The 27410-nt window shown below is 38.1% G+C and overlaps 2 protein-coding genes across 11 annotated transcripts in view; one reads left to right on the plus strand and one right to left on the minus strand.

Annotated features, from left to right (window-relative positions):
- LOC133488768 (uncharacterized) lies at positions 1–22496 on the plus strand. Of its 6 annotated transcripts, none has more exons than XM_061797076.1 (44): positions 1–123; positions 3449–3502; positions 3599–3625; positions 3707–3775; positions 4116–4166; positions 4860–4940; positions 5010–5060; positions 5125–5172; positions 5258–5323; positions 6392–6460; positions 6612–6656; positions 6740–6850; positions 7821–7871; positions 7954–8082; positions 8296–8364; positions 8457–8528; positions 8674–8733; positions 10207–10263; positions 10371–10439; positions 10557–10628; positions 11118–11174; positions 11251–11313; positions 12262–12321; positions 12416–12484; positions 12573–12650; positions 13716–13775; positions 13854–13922; positions 13994–14059; positions 14622–14765; positions 15172–15249; positions 15369–15422; positions 15996–16064; positions 16141–16215; positions 16287–16358; positions 16447–16485; positions 17322–17384; positions 17522–17581; positions 17651–17734; positions 17819–17881; positions 18194–18256; positions 18406–18480; positions 18604–18643; positions 18739–18790; positions 19433–22496. In XM_061797076.1, the coding sequence occupies exons 2-44, from the start codon at positions 3458–3460 to the stop codon at positions 21306–21308; spliced, it is 4671 nt and encodes a 1556-aa protein (XP_061653060.1). In that variant the 5' UTR covers positions 1–123; positions 3449–3457; the 3' UTR covers positions 21309–22496. The 6 variants fall into 6 exon arrangements, with proteins under 6 accessions (XP_061653060.1, XP_061653059.1, XP_061653061.1 ...); XM_061797075.1 differs by lacking the exon at positions 1–123 and adding an exon at positions 2046–2199; XM_061797077.1 differs by lacking the exon at positions 1–123 and adding an exon at positions 2046–2199 and having other exon boundaries at positions 7821–7865.
- si:dkeyp-68b7.12 (uncharacterized) overlaps positions 22495–27410 on the minus strand; it is a 13987-nt gene continuing 9071 nt past the window's right edge. For all 5 annotated transcript variants that reach the window (XM_061797085.1, XM_061797083.1, XM_061797081.1 and 2 more), the window contains 2 exons: positions 26621–27210; positions 22495–25596 (listed from right to left, as the gene is read on the minus strand). In XM_061797085.1, coding sequence (XP_061653069.1) covers positions 23922–25596; positions 26621–27210 — 2265 coding nt within the window. In that variant the 3' untranslated portion in view covers positions 22495–23921. The remainder of the gene's footprint in view (positions 25597–26620; positions 27211–27410) is intronic.

The following is a 27410-nucleotide window of genomic DNA, read 5'->3' on the forward strand; positions in this document are numbered from 1 at the left end:
CCTGGCACATGATGATAATGATGGCGGTGTTGTTTTACAGGGCATGTTGCTGCAAGTGTGTGTGTGTGTGTGTGTCTATAGGTTGTGGTTGTCTTCGTGCTGGTAAACAGAAAGCAGGGCAAGGTGGGGAAGTTGCTCCATCTTCAATCGTCATAATGAATACAGTGTATCGAAGAGGAATATTATTATGATTATTTTTTTGTTGTTGTTGTTGTTGTTGTTGTTGGCAGCACGTTGAAATACTGGTTAGGTCGTCTGCCTCACAGTTCTAAAGTTCTGGGCTCGAATCCGGGCTCTGGCCTTCCTGTGTGGGGTTTGCATGTTCTCTCATGTGTTGTGTGGGTTTTCTTTGGGTACTCTGGTTGCCTCCCACATTCCAAAAACATGCATGGTAGGTTCAGCGAAGACTCCACATTGTCCTTGGGCCTTTTGGTGTGAATGTAAGTGCGATCGACTGGCGACCAGTTCAGGGCGAACCCCGCCTCTCGCCCAAATTCGGCCAGGCCAGGCTGCAGCTCACCCTAATGAGTATTATGGATAAGCGCTCTAGAAAATGGATGGGTTATAGTTCGAGTGTTTGCTCATTTCCTGACTGTTAACACACAATGGTTAAGATTTAAGCAAGATATTCCATCGGAGCATCAGTGCAATAGGAGATCTTTCGGGAGTTGCCAGAAGTCCCAACAAGCAGGAACATGCACAAACATAACAGCATACAAAGGATTATTTTTAGAAACTCAAAGATAGTCCACGTAATGGCAGCATAATTTTGGTCATGCCATTGCGTAAAGGTACAGTAAGACAATAAACAATAGTGGATAAACAGCTGTGCAGCGTCTGCATTAAGACAGATCACGGAAAAGATTTAACATGTAATGGAACTAAAAAAACAACAAAAAAGGCCTTTTATTTCTAAATTATTTTAGCTTTTATTAAATTTCTTGTTTGTATTTGTCATTTAAAAAAAATGTTTTTCAATGTCTTATTTTGTAAATGTTATATTTATTTTTTAAATCTTGTTTAACTGTTACATTTAAAAATAATATTTAGTATTTTTATTTGTAATTGTGTTCGTTTAAAAAAATATATTTTGTGATTTGTTTTCTTCTGCATTTTTAATAACAAAAATAATATGATTATATGTTTTTGAATTGTAATGTGTTATTTACTTTGTAAAAACAATACATCGTTACTTTAAAAGCAACATATTTTATAATGATAATTGTATTGATTTAACTTTTTTTATATTTATTTTTAAAATTGATATCAATGATAGTAATAGTAATAATTGATGGTATAGTTTTTAAATGTTTAATTAAAAATATTTGAATATTGTATTTTTTATTTTAATTATTGATATATTTTATTTGCTTTTAAACATGTTAGTTTTTACACAGGAATAAATAAGTATTTTAATTGGATTTTTTAATAAGTTTAATTGTATTTCTTGATATATCTAATTTTCTTCTATACTATTTTTTAACAATCCACGTTACCGCTTTTTATTTTAAAAGAAAAGGGAAAAAAAACACTGAATTCCATTTTGAGAATCAATTCATTTGAATTCTTGGCAGTTGTTATCCATCCAAAGGTCTTTTGTTTTGTTCTGAAGTAAGGTTTTATTCCTCCTTTTTCCCTTTAATTATTTTTACTCCCATACATGTTTAATGATAAATGTATTCTTGAAAATATTTATGTTCTTATTTTTATTTGAAAAATGGATAAAACGTTCAGTTTTCAAATGTTTTATTAAAACGTATTTAGTTAAATTTTTTGATTTGTATTTACTTTATTTTATGTAATTATTTTAACAGCTAATAAAAGCCAGGTTTAAACCCCCAAAATTGTCTTAGTCTGTATGTAAATACAAACGGCTTCATTGGTAAAAAAAAAAAAAAAAGTCTCGTGTAAGATTATGAGCAATATAAATGAAGATTTAAGACTGACACATTGTGAAACTGCTCACGCTTTGACTAACAAGGAAAATTTGTGGAGGGGGTCTGTTATTGTGTCACGATTACAACCGACACGCTGTGATGAAGCTCGAAATTTCGAAGCTTCTCAGGGAGCCTTTGAACGCCTCCGTGGCAGAAGATGCGTTGGGGGGTGTGGTGAAAAGTTTGGAAATGTTCTCGACTAGCATTGACCGTGTGTTTTTCGTGTGTGTTTGGATGCGGGTGACAGAGGAATAGCAGCGAGGTGAGCCGAGCGCCATTAAGCACTCAATTAAAATTTAAAATGGATTTAAAGTTCTCGGAAATTATCGTGTTTTTTTTTTTTGAGCGGCTGATGTGTTCAAATGTGACGCGTTTGTCTGTTCTCCGTAATATCGCACACGTTTGACCGCTTTATCGAGACATAAATGTAAATTTCATTGCACTTTTTTTTTTGTTAGTTAGCACTCTGGTGCCTCACGGGAACCACGTGATAAGTGAGGAAATGTGGCTTTTCACTATCAAATAGCCGGGATATGTGTGTTTTCACAATTAAATTGTGATTAAGAAGCACTTCCTGGTAGCAAAAACAAATACATAAATAAAGAAAATCCAAAAAGTAGATCTTGAACTACTATTTGTCCAACGATCCAAACTCGGGATGAGTTCTCACTCTGTTCAACATTCCCAATGCGAAGAAACATGTCAAACGTTTAAAAAAAAAAAAAAAAAAAAAGAGATCCTTCATTAAATTAAGAACTGTACAGCCGTACAAGTAAATCATCGCTCAGATGATGATGATGATTATTTGTTTTCCTTTTCAGTTCTTAGCAAATATGAGTTGTGACTGCTTGCTATGGTGGCAGCAAACAGTGCTGGCAGGTAGTGAACAATTAGTCAACAAAGAGGCTTCAAGCAAAGAATTACACATTTTGCATTTACCCAAACTACATTAACTTCACAAAAGTTCACTAGTTTAATACTAACGTACAATGCAAAACGCCATAGGCAGGCTAATAAAGCATCAACAACATCAACCTTAAAACCACTTATATTTGAGCACAAACGGCCACGACACATTCACACCGTCACAAGCATATCTTCTTTATCCTCTGCAAAAACGACTAATATTATTGCAGCTTTGTTGTTGACGGTTTTCTTCATTGTTTCATCAGCAAATTTACTTGCAGTGTATCTGTATTTAATATACTGCCCCCTGGTGGCCGAGGCATGCACACCAGAAGGAGCAGCACAATGCCTGTTGAATTATAATCCAGGAACTGTTCAATTATTTACATTTTGCACGATATTTCATAAAGTACAATATAATACTGTTATTTCTCTTGAAAAAAAAATACAGATAAATGGTATTTCAATGGGGAAAGATGATTCGAGATTGTTTTGAGTCAAGGCACCAAATGAACTCGTCAATACCAACTTCCACCTTTTCACACGCACGTGGAAGTAGCCAGGTTGCCCTGGAGATGACGTTTCTGACCGCAAACTTTTTTTAGGGAAGCAGGATGGAGTCGTCCGTGATGAAGCCTGAAGCCAAGAAGAAAACCAAGGTGGTGAAAAGACACTGAAACGTCTAAAATAAATGTTAATCACATTTCCAAGTCATATTTCTAAAATTCTGTGTCATCTATTTGTTGTCTTCACAGCCCAAACTGCCTCCCTGGCCTCCTGTGGTACTTAATCTGCCCGGCAACTCAGTGTTTACATATGTGTATAATCCGTGTTTAGTAAAAATATAACTATTTTGTTTACAGACTCCAAAAAATGAGGCCGAAATGTTGGACAAGCCCGCTCCTGTGGTGCCTCCGCGACCGAAGTACAGCGTACGAGCAAAATAGTATTTTACTAACACAAATATTTAAAATTGTGCCTTGAGTCCTATTTTTTGTTTTGTTTTGTTTCTTTTGTTCAATGTCCTTTTAAAATTAATTTAAATGAATGTCATCTTTATTTTGGTGTAAACCTCAAAGGTTGATTGCTTGATTGCATCCTCCTGTTTTCCTTCGGAAGCCAACAGGGGGGCAGTGTTTGATCACCTGACTCATAATGCGCAAGGAAACGCTGATTTCCCTGGCGTGCAAGCTCTCATTAGCTGCTGGTCTGATGTCATTGGAATAATATTTAAAGTTGCTATTTTCTAATTTTTTATTTTTTTTTTTGCAGGAACTGAGCCAAACCCAGTATCGCCTGAAAATATTAGAGAAGGATGGCGAGGTGAGATGACCGTGTTATTTGTTAAACTCTTCGAAAGCATTTAAAAAAAAAAAAACATATCTTAAAGATTGAATAAAACTTTTTTTTTTTGTAGATCAAAATGTTAGAAATGATAAAAAAAAAAAAGTCAATGTTTTTGATGTTTGTTAACATGACCTCACTTTAAAGATGGAAATAATTTTTTAAAACTGAAAACTTTTGGAAAACGACCAATGCTATCACTTACGAATCTGGGCTGAAAACGGTTGTTTGAGAAAAGATGACAAAAATGGTGTCATTGTGAAGACTGAAAACGTTAAAAGCGATTAAATTTGATGAAAAACATTTATAATGTTTTGGTGTCATCAGCATTTTTTTGTTTGTATCAAAATCAAACTAGTTCATTATGCGTCGTTCGTAACTTCGAAATCTTGAGGGGGGGCTGTATGCAAAAGACTTTTTAGGAGTTCATTGTTTTTTCTTTACAAGGTGACATCGCCAACTAGTGGCCTGGAATGCGCATTGCAGCCTCAACAGGCTTTTCGGAACGTTGTCTTTGAAACTTTTCAAAAGCAATATAAATAAACATTGATGTCATGTCACATTTTCCCTCATTGTGGCGATTAGTATTGACAAAAAAACTTGACCCAACCCAACCCAACCCCCTCCACTCCCCAAAAAACATTTTCTACGTGATTTAATTATTTTCTTCAGGCCACCCGAAACGTGATGCAAAGTGAGACGAGGGAGAAAAAGCCAGAAACTCCCGTGCCGCCGCCGAGACGGGGAGAGCAGGTGCAGTACCAACAATGGCCAGCAACTTGGGCACAGGAAGTTCATTTTTGTTTTTGTTAACGTGTGCAGGAGAGGAACCGGTCGACGAGACACAGCCAGCGCAACAGCGACGACAAGCGGGTACGCCATCTTGTGACGCCATCTTGTCGTTTGCCATTAACGCTTGGTCGACTCCTTTATTCAGATTTCCTCCGGAAGCGTCCAATCGGACACGGCCGATGACATCAAGCAGGTTTGTCACTTGTATGTCGGATGAATATTTTAATTTTTCATAAAATATATTTTTTTTTAACATGGTTCATTCCCCTCACACCCAGACACGTCCGTCCCTGCTGACGGCCAAGTTTCAACAAAGCCTAAAAGACAAAAAAAGCACATTTATTGTAAGCAACACGCGCGCTTAATGCTAATCATGCTAATCATGCTAATCTACTAACCAACTCACCTTATGAATATATGACAATCAATGAAATCAATGCATCTCTCTTCTCACCTCTCTACCTTTCGACAGGACGATGCTTATTGATTTTTGAAATATTTTACAGAAAGCTTACTATTGATTTTGAGTGCGACACTAAAGCAAGGCCACTATTGATTTCGAGTGGGTCTGTCAAGGCAAGAACACAATTGATTTGGGATGTGTTCAAGCGAGAACACTACAGATTTTGAATAACCTAAATGACGAGCATTCTTGATTTCCGAATGCAAGTGTGCTATTGATTAGGAATGTTGAAGCAAGAGCATCATGATTTTGAATGTTAAGGCAGAAATACGACTGATTTTGAGTCAAGTGTTGAAGCAGGACTACTGTTGATTTTGATGATGTCAAGTCAAAAACACTATTGATTTTGAATCACGGTAAAGCAGCAACGCTATTGCTTTTGAATATGTTCGAGCAAGAGCATTATTGATTTTGAGTACGTTAAATCAAGATCGCTGAAGAACACGATTGAGTTGGACTGTGTCAGCGCGAGATCACTCATTTTGAATACGTTAAAGCAAGAACGCTTCAGTCATATTCATGGGTGCCAATTCCCATGTGATCTTGCCTGTGGTACCTGTGTCCGTTGCTTTGGATTGCTAGCTGAATTGAAAAATAATGATTTCAAATGTGCAAGACGGCCGCTGTAGTTGAGGTTCAAGTCCAAGCCAATGTACTGATGTTTTCCTTTTAGCGTAGTCGTTATTTCCTGTCATTTTGCTGATCTAAACATTGGCAGCAAATGGATGCAGCGGCCATGTTGTACACGGTGTAAGATTGACTTGCGTAAAGAAGGTGAGACAAAGGCGGCCGGACGCACGGAGGGATGGTTCGATGGACTCAGGCTAAACGGGTTTCTGGGAGCGTGTGGGCGTGGTCACGTGTGCAACACTCATACACACACGCACACAAATGCAAACCCGAAACCAGTTCCCGGGCCATGTGACTCACGCTGTTTTGCCTGCTTCAGAGTCACGTGACTGACGACCAGGACAGAGGTGACGACGCTCCGGACAAACAGGCCAGCGCCAACAAACCGGTACTTCACTCTTTTTGTGCCTCTGTTTTTCTCTCTCTCTCTGTCTGTGTGTGTGTGTGTGTCTGTCTGTGTACACTTGTATGTTTGCATGTGTGTATGTACTTGTACACTTGTGTGTGTGACGTGACGGCATGTGACTTGCGCTTGGCAGGGTGTCCTGAAAGGCGTGATGAAGCACCTGAGGTCCACGCCCAAGGTACGAGGCGCAGCCCGTTTTCTGATGATGATGATGATGATGTCATCACGTTTGCCGACGTTGACGTTTGTCTTCCTCGAAAGGTCAGCGGAGGCGAGGCGGCCCCCGATCCCAACAAGGACGAAGCGGCTTCGGAAAAGGAACGGCCGGCCGGCGACAAAGCCAAACAAGACAGAAGTGCAGAATCCAAACAAGTAAGCCAGGATGCTCGTCGACTTTATTGTGTTACGTGTTTACATTAGGGATAAAAGACAGCAAAAAGGACACTTTGTGCTAAAGAACACACGCTCAACGCTGCATAATGAGAGCCAATAAAAGACCAATCAAAAATGTTGCCTTTCATTGGCACAGTTTTGTTTAAATCCCGACGGGATAATGTGAACGTTTGTTTACTTTTGTTTCTTAATTTATATATTTTATTATTTTTATAGTATTTTGTATATGATGGTGTTTTGTTTTTATTGGGTTGTTGTTATAATAATAATAATTTTAAAAAACGCACAAATTATCCCAACAGGGTAACATTTAAAAAAAATAAATAAAAAATGTATAGTATAACATGAATTTGTATTTAGTTTTTTTCTTTTTTTAAAATTTCAAATTGTATTAATTTTGTTGTGGTATTTTATTGTTTTAATAGCATTATACTAATGTTGCATAATATTATTTGTATTTATTTTGTTAAATAATTGTTTTATCTTTATAAATAAATTTCATTCCATCAGTATAACATGAATGTTTATTTTGTAATAATAATAATTATTATATTTCTCTTATTTATCATGTTAGATAATATTCTTTTAAAATTATTTTGTCAATCTTTCAAAAAATCAATTTAAAAAACATATTTTATCCCAACAAGATAACATGAATTTACGTTTTAATTTATAATTTTATTCCATTTTATTCCATATTTGATTTCATTTCCACCTTTTTCCATTGCTTTAAAAGAATCTTTTTCAATCTTTGCATTTTTTAAATTAGATTTTTAGACGGTATCGTTTGTATTTTCATTGTATTTTGTAATGAACATATTTCAAGTTTGTTCATTTTAATTTGTGTTTATTTTGTAATTGATTGCATTTCAAAATTTCTATTTGCTATCATTTCTTTTTTAACAAAATTACTTGAAGGTAACATGAGCCACACTTTTATATTTATTAGGAGTTCGGCGGTCGGCTCGCAGGAATGTTCCGGAAACCTCCTATGGTGACGGTAACTTGTCGTCTTTTGCTTCGTCTTTGTTCAGGTCTTCGCATTCATCGTCATCCTTTTAATTATTATTTTTTTTGGTCAGGTCGGAAGAGTGGACAGCGATTCCGAGGCGACCAAAGAAGACGAGAAAACGTCGGAACGATCGAATGCTGGAGGAATTTTCAACGGGATGTTCAAGAAGAAACCTGCAGAAGCACCTCAGCTGGACGAGGTCAAATTTATAATTGTATAATTCTTTAATAGCTTAAAACAATGCATGCTAGTTCTTAGTTTTTTTATTTATTTTTAATACATTAGTAAAAAAGATTTATGTATATTTCCCCCCCCCCCCTTGTTACTCTTGTGGGGTGTTGTGTGCAGAATCAATGAATCAAAATGTGGCAAAAGTGAAGCGCTGTGAATCATTTGTAACGTTCTACTCCAGGAGCAGCCCGCTCTCCGCGCCGACATGTCGAACAGCAGCGACAATCTGTTGCAGAAGCCCTCCTCGGAGGTGAATTGGTGCTGTTACGTCATTATCATCATCATCATTATCATCATCATCGTCGTCGTCATCTTCATCAGTGATGTGAATTTGCTTTGCAGGAAAAAGGAGGATTTTTCAGCAGCATTCTCCGAAAATCTCCCAAGATCCCCAAAGAGACGCCAGCCGAGCAGGTAACCAATGCAGAATATTTAATTCTCAAAATTTTAGAGGGCTATTATGTCCCTCCACAGATCCAGTAGTGCGAGTTACTAGCGGCTAGTATGATAGAGATGGTTGGTTCCGATTTATTCAATTACTGTATGTTTTTTCTCGTAGGATTCCGAGGAGCTCCGCGGCGATCTCTCGGGCAGCTCGGACAGCCTGTCGGAGAACAAGGTGAGGTTTTTTTGTTTTTCATTTTTTGAAAACATTTTATTTTTTTAATTATTAGATTTTTTTTAAAATGTATTATTAAAATTAGATAATCAATATGTGGTATACCAACAGGATAATATAGATTTTATTGTCTTACTTTCTTCAATATTTTTTCAATTAACAAAAATGATTTATTTCCCAACAAATTAAGAGTAAGGAATATTTATTTTATGAACTGGATCATTTTTTTCCATTATGTATTATATTACATATTGTGTAATTGCATTTTTAAAATTTAATTAATATATATTCCAGCAGGATAATATTAATTAAAATGTTGTACTCCAATAGGATAATATATATATTTTTAAATGTCTTATTTTATTATTCAATATTTTCTTAATTAATAAAAATAAGTTGTATTCCAATTGAACAAAAGCACATTATTATGAATGTATTTTATTAATTGTTACATTTTATTTTATTATGACATTGATCAAAGTTCTTATTTTCTGATAGTAGTTTTTAGTTTTTAATAATAAACATCCAATAGACAAATATGTTCACATGAATTTGTATATTATTTTATATGTATTTTATTATACTATATATTGTTTTTAATTATATTTTTTCCTATTAGTTTATTTAATGAACAAAAGATGTTGTATCCCATAAGGATAATATTAGTTTGTTTTACATTGGTTTTTTTTAATCATTATTTTTTAAAATTTCTATTTATTATATATTTTTTTATATCCAAACAGGATAGCACGAATTGTGTATAATTTATTTCAATTTTTGAAGTGTATTGTTTATTAATTATATATATTGTTTTCATTTTTTTTTTTTTTTTCATTAACTGATTTATTGAAGCATTATTTATCCAGGTTAGGCAATTGAGAACAGATTCTTGTTTGCAATTCTGACCTGCCAGCGTGTAAAGCAACGCAAAATAAAAGCAAATACCAAAACACAGACGACAACCTGGACAGTGTTATATACGGTAGTTACAGTACATAACAGATTACATTAGGTCATAGTACATGGGGAATAAAAGGTTTTACACAGGTTAAAAGCAGGTGCAGCAATCATGTACACCAACTTTTTATTTTGAAACCTTTTTTATTTGGAAAAGAGGGACCTATTGATTTTTAAATATCCAATCCGAGATGCTTTTGGTAGTAGTTTGCCACTTTAGGCTTGACAGTATTAGCCAAGCCGAACAACAACAACAACAACAACACCCTACTGTATAAAATTCAAAAGTGAAGAAACCTTTTGGATTAAATGTGAAACGTCTTCAAAAAAACAAGAAGAGTCCAGTTGCCTCAATTCAACCTTTGCAGATTCGTTTTGACAATATTGAGGTGAGGCTTTGACCTTGACCTTTCGTTGCTGGTGTGATATTGTTTTCTTTGTGATTTGACATATGCATAAGCAGATTGTCACACGGTTTGTACCGCGTGTCAATCATGATTGATGTTGTTTGTGCAGGAAAAAGGAGGTTTATTTAGCGCATTCCTCAAGAAGACGCCCAAAGCCGGCACGGAGGTGAAACTTTGGCTCCCGCTTTTGTATTATTCATCATATTTATCATTGTTTTAGCGTGAACATGAAGAATGATGGCGCTGAGTCTGAAGTATGATTTTTCTTTTCAGGAGAACACGAGCGCGCAGAAAGAACTGTCAGCGAGCAATGACAGTCTGTCCGACGCCGCAAAGACAAAAGTGACTTCACCCACACTTTTTTTTTTTTTTTTTTTTTTTTGTGTGTATAGTGTGTATTTTAAATGCATGTGTTTATTGTGTGATAGTTGAATGTAACTTTGTGTGTTTGTGTTTCAGGAGAAAGGAAGCGCGTTCGGCGGAATGTTCAAGAAGTCGCCCCGATCGACCGACGCTCCCAACGCAGAGGAAGTGAGAAGCTTTTCATCTCACTTATGGAAATGACATATGAAATGAGGCGTTAGGAGACGACATCAAATGAGATTAAGTGATGTATAAAAGTTAAATATAGGATGAGCTATATGAAATGAGGTGAGATAAAAGACAAGATGAGATATGAAAGGAACTATGAGACGTGATGGGGAATACGATGTAAGACAAGATATGATATAAGATGGCAAAAAAGCGATATGAGATACAGTAGGTGTCACGAAATAAGAAGTGAAATACAAGGCACGCAGATATATGGAATCAGACGTGATACAGAATGAGATGAAATTTGAAATGAGATATGGATACGAGATGAGACGCAAGACCAGAGGAGATATTCAGTGAGATAAAGCCAAATAAGATGAGAAACGAGATGAGATATGATAAAAATACGCTGAAACAAAATATATAAATATATTATATTATAAAATAATGTGATCAATGATTGTCTTCGATGTGATCATCAAACAGCCACAAGACGACGAACGCTCGGTGGGCAGCGACGGACCCGCAGAGGAAAATAACAAGGTGATCCCAAGTGGCGTGTGAAGGAAGTACACATATTGATGGCTGTGTGATGATGATGATGACAAATGTGTTTTAGGAAAAAGGAGGAATATTTGGCGGATTCTTCAAGAAGGCTTCCAAAGCACCTCAGCCAGAGCAGGTCAAGAAATACATTTGATTCTTCAAAAATCGAAATATTTCAGTCAAGTGAATATGATGGGACAAGTATATGGAATAGTACTTGTATTTATTTTATTATTGTCTCGTATTTTATCGTATGTATTGTATTATTGAATCTTTTTTTTTTCCCCATTTAATTTGTACTTTTTTAAATTCCTCAAGAAATAGGGTGTTCATTGAAATTATGTTTAATTTGTTTTAATTACATTTTTAGTTTATTGTACTTTTTTACCTTTACTAACTTTAGTATAATCATTTTAATATATTTTATTGAATTTATTATTTACTCATTTTAACCCCGATTAAGAATTGTTTATTTGGAATATGTTCTTTTTTCTTTAATTTCATAAAAGTAATTTAATGATTGGGTTTAAAATGTTTTTCTTTAAATTACTTTTTTATATGAGTGGAATTTGTTTCATTTAAATTTCCAATTATTTTTATTGCATTATTTTATTGTATTTAAAAAAAATCATTAATTGAATGTATTGTGCTATTTCTTTACCTTTAAACTAATTTTAATATAGATGTATAATATAGAATATAATTTTCATTGAATTAATTGTACTAATTTAACCCATCATGGAGTATTATTTATGTGGAATATAAATTGTTTTATTTAAACTAATTATTATTTTTATTTAAATGTGTTTACAGAGATATTTTTAATTTAAAATCATTATTTTAATATTAATTGGATATTAGATGTTTCACCTGATTGTAATTCATTGCATGCAGTAAAATAGTGAAATACTATTCATGTATAACATTATTTGTTTAATCAAATTGTGTTTATTCAAGAAACTTTTGATGTAAAATATAATGTATTTAATGCACTAATTGAGTCCCTTCAAGCAATATTAGCTTTGTCTTTACATATTAAAAAAGACGAGACGATGAATTCTTATTGGCGCTTCCTCACTTGCAGGACGAGAGCGTGGATAAACAGTTGTCAACCAGCAGTGAGAATTTATCTGAGGGTAAAGCGGTACGCAGTGGAAAATTTCATATTTCCGTATCGATCCATATTGTGTGTGTGTGTGTTTCCATTGTTAACATTTGTGTGTGTGGGGGGGGATCAGGAGAAAGATCGAGGGCGGTTTGGTGTCTTCCTCAAAAAGACCCCCAAAGGAGAGAGGGCTGAATCATCAGTGGGTGTTTTTATGTTGTTGTTGTTGTTTTTTTAAAGTGTATTTTCATGTTTTAATCAATCCTAACTCGTCAACGTCGTGATTTCAGGATAGCGAGGAGGACAAGGAGCAGGCGGTGACAACGGCAGCAAGAGGCGACGATGCGGCCGACAGGAACGTCAACAAGGTGACAAAAACAATTTGTTGTCATTTCAAGACAATGATGATGTCACAGAAAACAAAAAGTCTGTTATTTCAATCTCTTGAGGAATATTGATTTGAATTGAATATAATTAGTTTTAAATGTTATGTATAACTTTTTGGAGTAATTTGTATCAGTGGTGGATAATTGTGTTTGTGTAGTATTATTATTATTTTTTTCAATTTCATTGCCTTGTTGAATATTTATGTTTGTTTGTTTTATTTTTTTATATTCCTTTTTTTAAATTCTTTATTACATCTTAATAAAATGTTTTTACTTTAATAGTTGCTTTAGCTTTTTTTAATGTAAATTAATTGAATAAAAATACATAATGTAATACATATGTTGTATAGTTGCATGTAAAGTAGTTTTGTTTTTACATTTAATTTTAATGTATTTTTCTTTTAATTTACTCACTAAATTTTATATATATATATATATATATATAAAATCCTTTATATTAGTGGAATATTACTTTCATTTATTTGCAAGAACAGTTGTTTTTGTGCATATAATTTGTTCTGTTTAATTTAAAGATTTGAAATTATTTAATTGTATTTATTCTTCCATTTCTTTCAAATTCTAATTTATTGAATTTAATGAACCAATTTGAAGCCCTCACGGAATAGTAGAGGAATATTTGAGCTTGAATTAATTTAAATTCAATTTTTTTATTTAATTATTTTTCATTTAATTTAGTTTCATTTAAAAAATACATTTGTTTTTGTGGCACTCATTTGAATCTTTCAACAAAAACTAGAGTGGTATTTTTTTTAATTTTAAGTTGGCTTTTTTATATTTAATTAAAATATTTTTTCCTTCTATTAATTTCCATTTTATTTTGTTCTTTTATTGTATTTTCATTACATTTAATTCATTATTACTGTATTTATATAAAAGTAAAATAATTTAATTAAATTGAAATTGAATCGGGAAAAATACAATTGTTGAATTGGTTTTATTCATTTTAATCCCGCAAAAAATAGCGGTTGTGTCATTATGTATAATTAGTTGTGTTCATGTGAAACTTTTTTTCTTTCCCCACCACAGGACAAAAACCTTTTCAGCAACATGTTCAAGAAGCCTCAGAAGCCTGCAGAGGGCGACAAGGTGCCTCTTTCAAACATTTCTCGTTATGAATGGTTTTATTGCCAATGCTAATTGATTGATCGGTGTGGTGCTTTTCAGGAAGCGGCGCTCAAGAGTGACGCGGCAACATCTGGGAGCTCAGAGAACTTATCGGAAAACGTCGCCAAGGTATCAAAAATCTTCTGCGTTATTGCTTATGATTGCTATTTCTTTTATTTGACCCAAACAAGTGTTTTTAGGGGAAAAAAGGAGGCCTGGCCGGCATCTTCAAAAGATCCTACAGCAACGACAACATGGTGGATGAGGTTAGCGTCACTTTTTGTGCACTTGGAACCACAAGAGAGTGGACCATCACACATTTCCCCATATTTGTTTGGGAGATATTGTTATGAAATGGGGCCTAAGTCAAGGTGAGGTGAAATATGAACAGTTCCAAGGTGTGTGCCGACTCCCACTTAATGTCAATTTGAATGTGATTGATTCATTCTGAACCGAGCCGCATCCCACTTCTAAAAGGGTGAGCACACTTGTGCAACCACATTATCTCAGTTTAATTTGACTGACTCTCTTGAAAAGATCGTTTGTCTTCAATTGAGTTGTTTAGGTCGTAGGTCACATTAATGGTAGATTTAAAAAAAAAAAAAAAAGATTAATATTGGTCTCTTTTTTTTTTTTCTTTTTTTTTATAAATATCCCAAAAAACTTGACATTTGAATAGGGGTGTGTAGACCTTTTATATCCACTGTAGTAGTTGTAATTAGTGGCAGCCCTGCGCTTGTTTCCCTTTAACTAGCCTGTCCCATCTTGGTGTTACTTAAAATATGTCCACTCTACTCCAAAATTATGTTTTGATCACTGTCATTGCAGAAAATCTCTCTTCACAAAAACAGAATGTTGAAAATGGAAGCAAGGTGTCCAGCTGTTTATGTTAAATCGCTTTCGTACTTGTCATTCCAGGACAAGGAGAAGTCATCAAGTAATGACAATTTGTCGGAAACCACCAACACCAAGGTAAAAGTCAAACATTCACATGTAGGAAAGGGTATTTAAAAAAATAATAATAATAAATTACTAATAACAGGGAAAATGCACAATCAGATGTTAAATATTTGAAAAAGTCATTTTTAGATGTTTTTTTTTCAAATACTGTATATGTTTTCACATTTAGTTTTTAATGAAAGTATGTTTACTTCATTAATTTTGACATTTGTTTTTTAATGTTTAAGTTTGTACATTTTTTTGTTTTTAGATATTTAATGTTCTCATTTGAAACGTTTTGTTTTTATTTTTGTATCTATTTTTAAAATGTTTTATTATACTTTTTATATTCAACTAACTGAAAAATATTATCTTTTTTTTCCTTTTTATTAAAAAAAATTATTATTATTTTTTTTTAATGGAATGTTCCTCCATCCAGGAGAAAGGTGGACTCTTCAGCGGCCTGAAGAAAACAACAACAACAACAAAATTGTCTGGAGATGACAAGGCTGCATGGGTGAGTTGACTGTTATGTCACCCCAAGTTAACCCTTCAACACATTTTACTCATTGGTGCTTTCAAGAGGGAGACAAATTGTCTGCTATTTTTTACTAACGCACACAGTTGTCATTCCAGGACAAGGAGAAGTCGTCAAGTAATGACAATTCGTCTGAAAACACCAACACTAAGGTATTGCAAACTGATCAAACATCAAAATGAGGAATGGACATTTAAAAAAAAAAAAAAAAAAAAAAAAAGGGAAAATGAACACTCAATGGTTGAATATTTAATTTGAATATATTTATATAAAAAATATATATTTAATCATTTAATTATTGACTATTTATTTCATTGAACATACACTTTTTTAATAGTTTTTTTTTCTAATTTAGTTGTTTTGAATTTGTATTTGGTCTTTTGATATACATATTTATAGTAATTAGTTTTTGGATTTGTTTGTGATTAACACTTAAGTTTGTAATTGTTTTACATTTTATTTTTTTAATGTTAAAATGTTTTTCACTTTATTCATTTTGTTTTTATTTAATTCGTTTTTAAGTCGTACTTTACAAATAATTGTTAGTTTATTTTAATAATTTAATAACACTATTTTTGAACATTTTCTTTACATTGTAAATTGTATTTTTTAATTCGTTAAATTTTCAACATGTTTGTTCTTAAATTAAATTCCTTTTTTTTTTTTTTTTCTTCATTTTTAAATATTTACACAGTATATGCCTTTTTTTTCCTCCTCTTTTCAAGGAGAAAAGTATTTTCAGTGGCATGTTCAAGAAAGCTCCGAAAGTAGCTGACGAGGCCACAGCAGACGAGGTGACAACACAAGAGATTATCCTCATTGTTATCATTATTATTATTTATCATTTGTGATGTTATTCTTGCTGTGCAGGAGTCAAACGGTGGTGAGGAGAAGAAGTTATTATCGGCCAGCAATGAAAGCCTGACAGAAGAAAACACACCAAAGGTACAAATGATGTTGACATATGTCTCACTCGGACCGTTTTCCCCCTTTCTGACACAATATTTGGTTCCCAGGAAAAGACAGGAGGTTTGGCGGTAATGTTCAAAAAGTCGCCCAAACCGGCGCCGCGCTCCACCGCCACCAAGGTGACCTCGTCAGCTGATCTTCTACTCGGCGTTCTTTTGGGGTTTTCATGATAGAAGAATAGAAACTAACATCAGCTTTTGCTTCCAGGATCCCCTGAGTGACGACAAGGAGGCAGAAAGTGTCCAGGTGAATTACCAGAACTGGGATGATACAAGGAGAAACCGTGTGTGTGTGTGTGTGTGTGTGTGTGAAGCCACACTTCAGTCACTTCGGAAGTGCGTAAACAAAATAAGGAAATTGAACTACAAATTTAAGGACATTTGGAAAAACAATGAATTTTTAATGTTGTTATTTATTTATTTATTATTTAAGTATTGTAATATAGTATAATATTTTACATAGACATAAAAAAAATATCATTTTTGAATTTATATTTTATTTTTAAGTTTTTATTTATTTAGAAATTCCTTAATTTCTCTCTCTCTCTCTCTCTCTCTCTCTCTCTCTCTGAGAGAGAGATTAAAACGTTTTCAGTATTTTCTTTTGTCCCAGAAGGCAACCCCAGAGAAATGACTGACAGACAGATATTTTGATAGATATTTTTAATTTTAAATGTCATTTTGTAACATTAATATACATGTATGTAGAATTACCTTTTAGTTTAACATGTTCTAATTGTTTTCATTTCATTTTCAAATCCCTTTTTTCTTATTAGATTTGAAATGTTGAATTGTATTTTTATTTTGACAGACATTTGGAACAATCACTCTCAGTGTTTGTATAAGGTTAATTTCTATTATTATTTTACAATCTTTATTTTTTTGCTACCTTTTTAACTTGTTCTTTTCTATAAAAAAAAATAATGAATAGAATTTATTATTATTGTTTTTATATTTTACATTTGGAGCTGCGCTCCTTATTATTTTATTTTGACCAGTCACTGTTCGTGATTGTATGAGGAAAAACTGCTTTTCCAGTCATCCCCTGACGTGATTTATTTTTGGTCTTTTTCTTCCCGCAAGGACGACTTGTCAGGAGACGAACTATCAGGCAGTTCTGTCAATCTTGTAGCTGCCGTCGCAAAGGTAAGCACGCTATATACACTATGTACGTACATGGATGCCTTTAGGGACCAAATATTAGGAACCCTTCTCACAATGATTGACAGGCGTATACTGTAATCGCTGTTCTGTGAATATGACAATATGTTTATGTTGAGCAGGAGAAAAAAGGAGGCTTCACAGGCATGTTCAAAAGGACGCCCAAAACTGCTGACAAACAGGTTAGGGTGCTTTTCATTTCACGAGGAAAGATGAGATAACGTGCGTTAATTTGCTTTTGATGCTCGCAGGACGATGTTGACGACAAGGAGGGCGCGGCGCCACCTGCGGGCGGCGGGCTGAGACGCAGCAGGACCATCAAGAGGAAAAGAAAAGTCAGCTTCTTTTATGTTGCTAAGTAGCAAAGCCCAAAATGTCTTCTCTCTCTGACTGTCGTGTCACTCTTTTACCTCCTCCAGGTCGTGTCCTTCAGAGTCAAGACAACTCTTCCCAGGATGCCCAAATTCAGTGCGTCGTCACAGGTAACATGACATTTAATAGCAATGAATTATTAGTATTATTTTTTTAAAATTCAGCCCACAAAAACAGTTTGCCTTAGCAACATGAAAATTGGTAGGCTTGTCTATCATGGTTGGACCCACAGAAAAGTCTCAAGAAGCCATGGCTGAAAACACCCAGGATGGCTGCCATTTTGCTTTATTTTGGGGTCAATTTTCCGGGTTCCTTCAAAGACGAACTCCCAGAGATTTTCTCCGATTGCGACCAAGACTAAATTGCTAAGAATGAGTTTTCTCCTTCCTCGACGGTCATTCTCTCACATATTTGCTCCCCAGGCCCAAGAAAAAACGCCCCTCATTGAGGAAAGTGTGGAGATGCAGGAGATGAACCCAGCACAGGTTAGTTTCTTTTTGTTCCTTCTCAATCTTTGGATGCTCGCCGAAGTGAGGTCTCTCGTAACTTCATGTACGACGGAGGTTGCTAGTGTGTGTGTGGTGCCAACAAGGTTAGCAGTGTGATAACCTTTTTATGGTGTTTCTTTTTTCAGGAGAGCACAGTGGAAGTCCAGCCGGTGGAGATGGCAGCGTACCCGACCGGGGGAAACCCTCTGGAATCTGAGGAGGTGTGTGTGTGTGTGCGTGTGTGCGTGCGTGCGTGCGACCACCATCACCAACCCAATTAACATCACGTGATGACATGAGGTCAAAGTTGAGGTTCATGCAGTTTTGTTTTTTTTCCCCTGCAGGAGAACGACGGCCTGTTGGAATGGTGGAACAACGTCGAAGGCAAGTGTGACGTCAGAGCGTTTTCTCTTGAAAAGCTTTTCAGTTTGTTCGCGTGTGTGTCTGACGTGGTCGGTCTTGACTTTCTGTCTCTACAGGCTGGGCCGAGTGGAACGAGACGGCCAATTTCCAAGAAGATGATGAGGGAATGTATGCGCACGCTTTGTTTTGTTGTTTATTTGTTATTGATGGATGGATAGATGGGTGATAGATGAATAGTCTTGATTGATTGATTGATTGATTGATGGACAAATGGGTGTTAGATGGATGAAGTGATAGATGGATGGATGGTTGAATGATAGATGATGGATTTGTGATAGATAATGACATGGATGTTAGGTGGATAGATGAATGGATACATGGATGATGGATGGGTGGTTGAATGACAGATGATGGGTAGATGAGTGATGGATGGATGCTAGCTGGTTGGATGGATGGATAGATGGTAGACGTTTGGATTGATGGTTGATGGATAGACTGATAAATAGGTGGCTAGATCAGAGCGATAGACTGATGGGTGGATGATGGAGTGATGACACAGTAAATGGATGTTGGCTGGATGAATGAGCGATTGATCGATCGATAGATTGATACATGGATGCAAGATTGATGTTCGATGAATGGATGGATAGGTGATACATTGATGGATTGGTAGATGGATGGCTATGTTGGTGGATAGCTAGATTGCTAGATGGTCGCAGGACGTATACAAGGATAATATTAAATATCATCAGGTCGTGTTTCTGTAGTATGAAGTGTCCGGTAAACATCCCTTCATGACTGTGTCTGCAGTGCGATGGAGGAGGCTGCCGACCGTGTCTTCATGGCGGCGCGCCTGTTCGTGCGCCTCTTCAACCAGCGGGGGGCGTCCTTGCAACAGTGCATCCTGGAGCTGCTGGGCATCGCCGATGCCGCCGACCAGTTCCACAAGAAGACGGTTTCCGCGGCCGTGGGCGGAGGCGTGGCCAGCGTGGCCGGCAGCCTGGCCACCATCACGGGGCTCATCCTGGCGCCGTTCACCTTTGGTGCCTCCATCATCGTCACGGCGGTTGGCATCAGCGTGGCCACGGCGGGAAGCATCACCTCGGCCACAGCCAACATCACCGACGCCGTCCACTCCAACATGGACCGCAAGAAGGTGGAGAAGATGATCCAGGACTACCAGGAGCAGATAAAAGATATTCGTGACTGCATGGATTTCGTGCAGGAGGGCATAGACACCTTGCAAGAGTGGGATTTTGAGAAGTACTCGCAGAGTGCCGCCAAGAAGGCGCTGAACCATAACATCAAGCATGTCGTGAAGGAAGGAGGCCGGGCAGGGAAAGCCCTGATGATCAACACTGACAAGCTCATCAGCACCGTGCAGGTTCTGGGCGCTGGGGCCGGGGCAGCCAAGGCCGCCCAGGCCATCAGTGTCACCACGGGGGTCATGTCGGCGCTCTTCCTGGCCCTTGACGTCTTCTTCCTCGCCAAGGACTCCCATGAGCTGCGCAAAGGCGCCAAGACAAAGTTCGCCTCCAAGATCAGGGACGTGTGCAAGGAACTGCAGGATGGCCTCCTGGAGCTCAATAAGGTTAAGACGCAGCTGCAGAAGACCATGGACGGCATCGAGGTGGAGGAGTATGAGGAGATCGAGGAAGTGGAGGTGGAGGTGGATGACGACCTGGAGTCTGATCCCAAGAAGCTGGCCGAGCTGGAGCAAGAGCTGGACCTATTGGAGGAGAAACTGGACAAGAGGATCGAGGAAGGCAAAAATGTGGAGAAGGAAAGCGAGTCCAAGGAGAAGACTGAAGGGACAAGGAAAAAGGACAAACTGGATAAGGAAACTGAGAACCGGACCGCAGCTAGGAAGGAGAAGCACAAGAATGAGGAATCACCATTGTGTAAACAAGTGGAGGAGAAACCCAAAGAGAAGGACGACGCTGGGAAAGAACCACCGAGAACAGGAGACTCTGGGGATAAGCCAGAATTGGAGAGTAGCCACCGAGAACATGGGGGGAAAGAACCAATGGAGGACCCCAGAAGGAAGCAAGAACATGAGAGAAGCTACCGACAAGACAGAGGGATGACTGGGAATCCCAAAGTAACACCGGAGATCAAGGAGCGGGTCAATCATCAGAGAGGAAGCACCATATCCGCCAAAAACGAAAGCAACATGACAGACAGGATTCGAGCAAAGGAATGGAGGACAGACGATACAGTTAGTATACACGGACGGGACGGGGAGAAAGGGATGACTAGAGACAGTCACGGAAGAAGCGATGACCGCAGGCTTTCGGACCGGAGTCACGAATCGAGTGCGATGGACTACATGGAGGAGAAGATGGCAGCCAGCCAGAGGAGTCACCACAGGTGGGCGATGGAAGAGGAAGTACGTGGCGAGGAAAAACGAGGGAGCCGACTCGAGAGCGCTCGGTACAAGTTTGAGAAAGGCGGCAAGGACGAGGAGGATCATCGAAGGAGCACCGAGAGTCACAGGAGAGGAAGTAACCGAGTCAATGCAGGAAGTCACCGGGAGAGGAGAGCAAGTGACAGAGACAAGACAGGAAGTGACCGGGAGAGGAGAGGAAGTGACAGGGACAAGACAGGAAGTGACCGAGAGCACAAACACAGTCGTCAAAGTTCTCATCGTTCCAGCGTCCTGCTAGATGATGGACTCTATATTTAGATTTTTAGCTCTTTGCTTTTTAAAAACTGGTTTTACACAATGTATCACATATTTGATGAGTTCTAAATACTGGTCCTGTTTTTGGTAGGATTTTGTAGGATTCTGGACAAAAAGTAATGCACTGTAGTTAGTGGAGAAATCACTTATTGGGAGAAGCCAGGTGTAGGTTTTTCTGTCTGACCTTAAAGCGAGACTTCTTAAAAAGAATTATTTTGATCCAGTTCTTTGGCTCAAAGTCCTAAGCAAGACCTTGTTGTCTTCTGGCGAACGTTTCCAACAAGCGCTACTGTGTCTTTTTGAGGCAAGACAAAAGCTAGGCCGGGGTATTTGTCTGACCTCAAAGTAAGATCTGCAGGTATGTGTGTTTGTCCTAATCTTTAGGTCAAAGTCCTGAATAAGACCTTGGTGTTTAGGTCCTACTATTCTGGTTCATGTCTCAAGTGTCTTTTTGGGTCCAGTCTTACATCTAGTTTCAAGCTAGACCGAGGTCTTTTAGTCAAAGTGTGAAGCTTGACCATGGTGTTTTGGCCCTAGTCTTCTGGCCAGTGTCTTCAACTAGACCTAGTAGGTCTGTTGGGGACATGTTTGAAGCCAGACTTAGGTCTTTGTCTGACCTTAAAGCAAGATCCACTCAAATAATGCTCATTTGGTCTTCGTCCTTCGGCCAACATCTCAAGCTAGATGTAGGTCTTTTGGGGACAAGCTTCATATGTTGACCTACAGTATGTCTTTCGGTCCAGGTCTTTTAGTCCCATTCCACACGAGCAAGTCATAAGCCAGGCCTTGATTTTTCTGACCAAATTTCAATTTACTGCATGTCTTTAGGTCCAGGTTTAAAGCAAGGCATTGGCGTTTTGGTCCTCGTGTTCTGGCCAAAGTCACCAGCCAAACTAAGGTCTTCTTGAACAGCCCTAGGTTTTTTGGTCAAAGGCCAAAGCAAGATCTTGGCACTTTGGTCCAGATCTTTTAGCCAAATATTTGAGTAGAAAATGTTCATGTTTTTAGGATAGTTATACATATTATTATTATTATTATTATTATCATATCATTATATAGTTAGAATAATTATATTAATATAATTATTATTAAATGATGCCATTTTGGCTTGTTATGGTTACCGCTGACATTTTTATACAAATCTGGTGTTGGTCGTCTTTCTGAGCAAATAAATTATTTTGTGCCAATATTGATACAGAATTGTTTTTAATGTATTTAACATGTAGACAAGGTTTTTCAACTGTCATTGTTTATTTTACATTTCTTTAAAAAACTGTACATATTCACGAATAGCTAGCAGACGTGAAGTGAGCATAATTTGAAGTTTAGTAAAGACTAACAATGATATGTGATAAGTACTTGGCTGTGAAAGAGACCCCCTAACTGTCACAAACTTTGACATTCACCAAAAACTGGCCCATATTCACATGTCCCGAGGAAATCTTCAACAGAAATATACTACTCATTTAAAACATTAGGGATATTGGGCTTTTCGGGGGAAATTTCAGGATGAACCTAAACTGCACTACAAACTTTACATGTGAAATTAAATGGACCTTCTTTCAACTTTTGAATGCACAAACAACTGTTCAGTGTTTCGGTGCTTTTTGCACAATTTGCTGTTATCTATCTAGCAAGGGGCTGAACGGCAAAATTCACAGGAGGTGTTTGATCCATGAAGGGACCAATACATTTCCTGCTTTATTTATACACAATTGGTATTCAGTATGCTTGATGTCCATTGACTAGTACGCTCTTTGTCGTAGTAGGACAAATTCTGTGAGAATTCTATCGTTCAGTTTAGAGAACACAAAGTTGTGCAAAAAGTAGTGAAACATTGAACAGTTAGATGTGTATTAAAAAATTTAGAGAAGCTCAAATGAAAGATCCAGTACAGTCATTTTCGTGTTAATTGTCTAAATACACTCAATATGTTTGAAGTGTTGAAAACGTGCAAAGACAGAACAATTTAGTAGTGAATTATTGAGATGTAGCATTAAGCTCTTTTTTCACCATCTCAGTTGTCCAGATTCTTTGGCCAGGTGACATAAACAGGGCACCCAGCATGAGTCGGCCCTCCACCACTATAAAGGTACCAAGTGCACTTGAGGCGGCCACAGCAGCATGCCAAGGCCAATGGCCAACTGAAATTCAACAGAGGCGAAGGAGAGGAAAATTGTCCTGGCACGGCTGCCGGTCATTACGCCGAGGCTCAGAGGCTGCCTGGCCGCCACAGAGTACCTCACTGCGGCCCGTGAGAGCGTGTGCATCGCTGGGAAGGAGCCAAGAGAGAAGCCAAATATTTGATTGACAGCTGGACGTTCCGCGGGGTGGGGTTTTCAGAGCTTTCAACAACAGTGTCTGAAAGCTGAAATAATGTCGCAATTTTGGACCATTTTTAAGCCTGATTTCATATACTTGCTGTTTTTCTTTTATTAATTCAAATTTGGCAGGCTTGTCAACAATACTCTTCTCTGTGGTATGACATTTTTCTGGTCACTTTCTTGGGCCTTTAAGGTCCCCTTTAAAGGTTATACTGCATTAAAGGTTCGTCCTAAAATTTCACCCGGAAGTCCAATATCATTAACTTTTAGTGAGTAGTGTCGCTTTGGATCGTCACTGGACTTCACCCATCCAATCCCGTTGCCGCTCTCGCTCGCTTTCGCGCTCCTTTTCTCGCCTCATGGTGGCCATGGCGACAGCCTCGTCGAAGCACATGCTGAGCGCGCTGTTCCGGGGCGAGTCCCTGCCGCAGATGGCACCAACATCGTCTGGCGCGTCGGTGTCCCTCCTCTCTCGCTGCTGCTGTTGTTGTCGGAGACTCCGGGCGGCTAGCTTGCAGTGTTGGGGCTTGGGTGGTACTACTGGCACCGCTTTCACTTGGTAAACTTTGGGCAGTTTGGAGATGACCAGCTGCCTTCCTATTCCTCGCTCTTCAAACCTCACTCCTTCTCTGGACTCTGGAACATCAGACCTGTCCTCTTCCAGCGGTGTATCTGTAAGACTTGGCGTCACTGTCACTTCCTCACAACTGTATTTGTCTTCTTTGGGCACCAACAATTCTTTAAGAGTACCTTCTTTTTCACACCTCTTTGGTCCTTGCTCTTCAAATCTCAACCCTTCCCTGGATTCTGGAACATCAGACATGTCCTCTTCCAGGGGTGTATCTCTAACTTTGGGCACCAACAATTTGTTGAGAGTACCTTCTTGTTCACGCCTCTCTGGTCCTCGCTCTTCAAATCTCAACTCTTCCCTGGATTCTGGAACATCAGACTTCACCTCTTTCAGCAGTGAGTCACTAAGACTTGGTGTCACTGTCTCTTCCTCAGAAATTTGTCTGTCTTCTTTGTGCACCATCTTTTCTGGAACAGTACCTTCTTGTTCACACCACGCTGGGTTGCCCTCCTCAAATCTTATGCCTTCTCCAGACTCCGGTACATCAGACCTGACCTCTTTCAGGGATGTATCTCTCAGACTTGGCCTCACAGTCACTTCCTCAAGTATGGGTTTGTCTTTGGGCATCAACACTTCTGTAACCACTTCCTGTACACAGCTCTCTGGTCCTTGCTCTTCAACACTCACACCTTCTCTGGACTCTGGAATGTCAGACCTGACAGCTTTCAGGTCTGTATTTCTAAGACTTGGCGTTTCTGTCACTTCCTCAAGGATTGGTTCGTCTTCTTCTTCTAATGTGTCCATAACTGCTCCATCTTGGTCACATCTCTCAGGTAAGTTGATCTCCATATCCTCTGGGTTCTTTCCCAATGTTGTCACTCTTTTGTTGGTCTCGCCGCTATCTCCGACCGCCACTGTCTTTCTTTCTTCGTCCTCGATCAGTTCACACACAACCTCCTCGAGCTCGTCCCAGATTTTTACAAAGGCGTCATCCATCCGCAAGCCGTCCTCCTGTGTCCTTCCCAAACTCAGTTCCTTGCCATCTTCTGTTGAGAGATTTCCCAGTGTACTTATTATACATTCAGGATTCACATCCTCAGTCCCTTTACCCCTTTCTCCATCATCCTGGTCCTCCTTACATTCCTCCGTGGTCTCTTCAGAAACGTCTAGGAGTTCCTCTTCTGGAGATGTTTCATTTTGAGCACCACCAGGGATGGAGAAGTGATGGATTTCTTCATCCTCTTCCTGCCTGACATTTCCCACCTCTAAATTGTCTTTGGCTTTAATACTTGATTCATCGGTGTGCTCTTGCGTTGATAAGTCTTCACAATGGTGTGATAGCACTTCTAAGAGGAGAGGTCCTGGACAATCTTCCTTGATTCTGAAATTGTCGTTTCTGCAGAGAAAAGAAAACAGTTCAGTGTTCAGCTTCTTCCTACTCTAAAACAAGTGCTTTGAAGTCATTTCCGGACATCCATTTTGATTAATCACACCTGGCAAAGTGGTTGCGTTCCCATTACTTGGCAGGACTGCATGAACGCGCGTTACATGCAAACCAACAATCGGACCAATAGTGAGCATTTTCCTTCTCTTGCGATTAAAATAAAAAAAGACCAGATTATTGTTTGTTTCTAAAAGATTATCATGAGCGGTTATTCTTTGGTGTGGGGTGTGTTAAGATTGATTTTAGATTTTCCCTCCATGATCTCCATGGAAAAATAATCTAGGCTGACAATTGTAAACGTTAAACGTGTTCAATATTTCATAATAAATCTTGCTGAAGCTGGCACTGTTGTCGGATACAAATATGGGAGCAACTGGTTATGTAGAGTGTTTGTATAATGTGTCTCACAAGGGAGTCATTACAATAAAAAAGGAGAAGAGTTTTCATCCACAACGTAGTGACCAGACGAGGTAACCATTAGCCTAGAGTCTTCCATTTTCTTCTACTCCAGCACTACTCTTCTACTTTGTATTATTTTCTGGCAGTCTGGATGTGGCAGTGGCACCATGTTGCCTCTCCCATGTCGGTTTTGGTACAATGACAGCCATCTGGGAGACACGTTTTGTGTGCGGTGTGCCGTGTTGGTCATCTCCAGTATGCCACACTTTAAGTGCAGAAAGCACATACAGTGATTTTTTTATTTTATTTTTGTCACGTGTGCGGTCTTTTACATTTAAAAAAAATCCCTAAAGATGTTAAACATCGCTGTGTACTTAACCAATATGCAAGGCATGGCTGAGGAAAAACCTGCCGCGGATTTCTAGAAAGGTGCTGATTTAGCTTGTTGTTTTCACTTGTGTTAATTCTGTCTGCCCTCGACTGAGTTCTCTTTTCGATTAGTAAGTTCTTGTTTTAGTAAGGATCATAATGTCCTTCATGTTGCAAATGCAATTCTTTTAGAGCAAATACTTTTCACCTTAGACTGTTGCCCTCCGGTTGGTCGACTCGCTCTTCGTCTAGTGGTATCGTCTCTTCTCCTATGTCTATGTCGTCCTGGCTCTCATCACCATCATTTGGTTGCTTACGGGTAGAGCATTCAGGATTAAATTCCCTTTCTTCACATGACTGGTCCAACGGCATGCTATCTACAGTAATGGCTGGCGCATCTTTTGTTTCAAGATCACAGGAATTACTTAGAAAGAAGTCCGCAGGGAGGCTCTTAGCGAACAAGCTGTTGTCTTCATCACTGCTGTAGTAGTCAGTCATGTCGTCATCTGTCGCATCGTCTTCATTGTCAGAACAACATTTCCCTGGTTCGCACACAGGCGAGGTCATGTGAGGCAAGCTGAGGGCTTTTGCGTGTCTCTCGTTCACATCAACACTATGCGGCCTGTGGGACTTAAGCTGGCTGTTTGATTCAGGGCTCACGGTTGGGCTGGTGTCGGGCCCCGCGGTGTGATGCAAGGGTTGCTCCATGAGTTCATATTCGTCGTCGGAATGTCCGGGAGGTTCAACGGAGAATTCGTTTACTTGGGAAGCACAGTCCGGCAGGAAGTGGAGAGGAATCTGAAAAGAAAAGTTTGAAACAGTTGACATTTTGTGAAACCACAATACAATAATTTTGGTCAACGATACTATACACTCAGGTCTTTTAGGTTTTACCAAGGTAATGGTCATTTGGCCCAAACCTCAAGGTCTCTGTCTGTTAGTCTGCCTTTCAAGCAAGAAATAATGTCTTCTGGTCTAGGTCTTTTGGTCAGAGTGTT

The sequence above is a fragment of the Phyllopteryx taeniolatus genome, chromosome 14 (genome assembly GCF_024500385.1).
Source record: "Phyllopteryx taeniolatus isolate TA_2022b chromosome 14, UOR_Ptae_1.2, whole genome shotgun sequence".
In the NCBI taxonomy this organism is placed as follows: domain Eukaryota; kingdom Metazoa; phylum Chordata; class Actinopteri; order Syngnathiformes; family Syngnathidae; genus Phyllopteryx; species Phyllopteryx taeniolatus.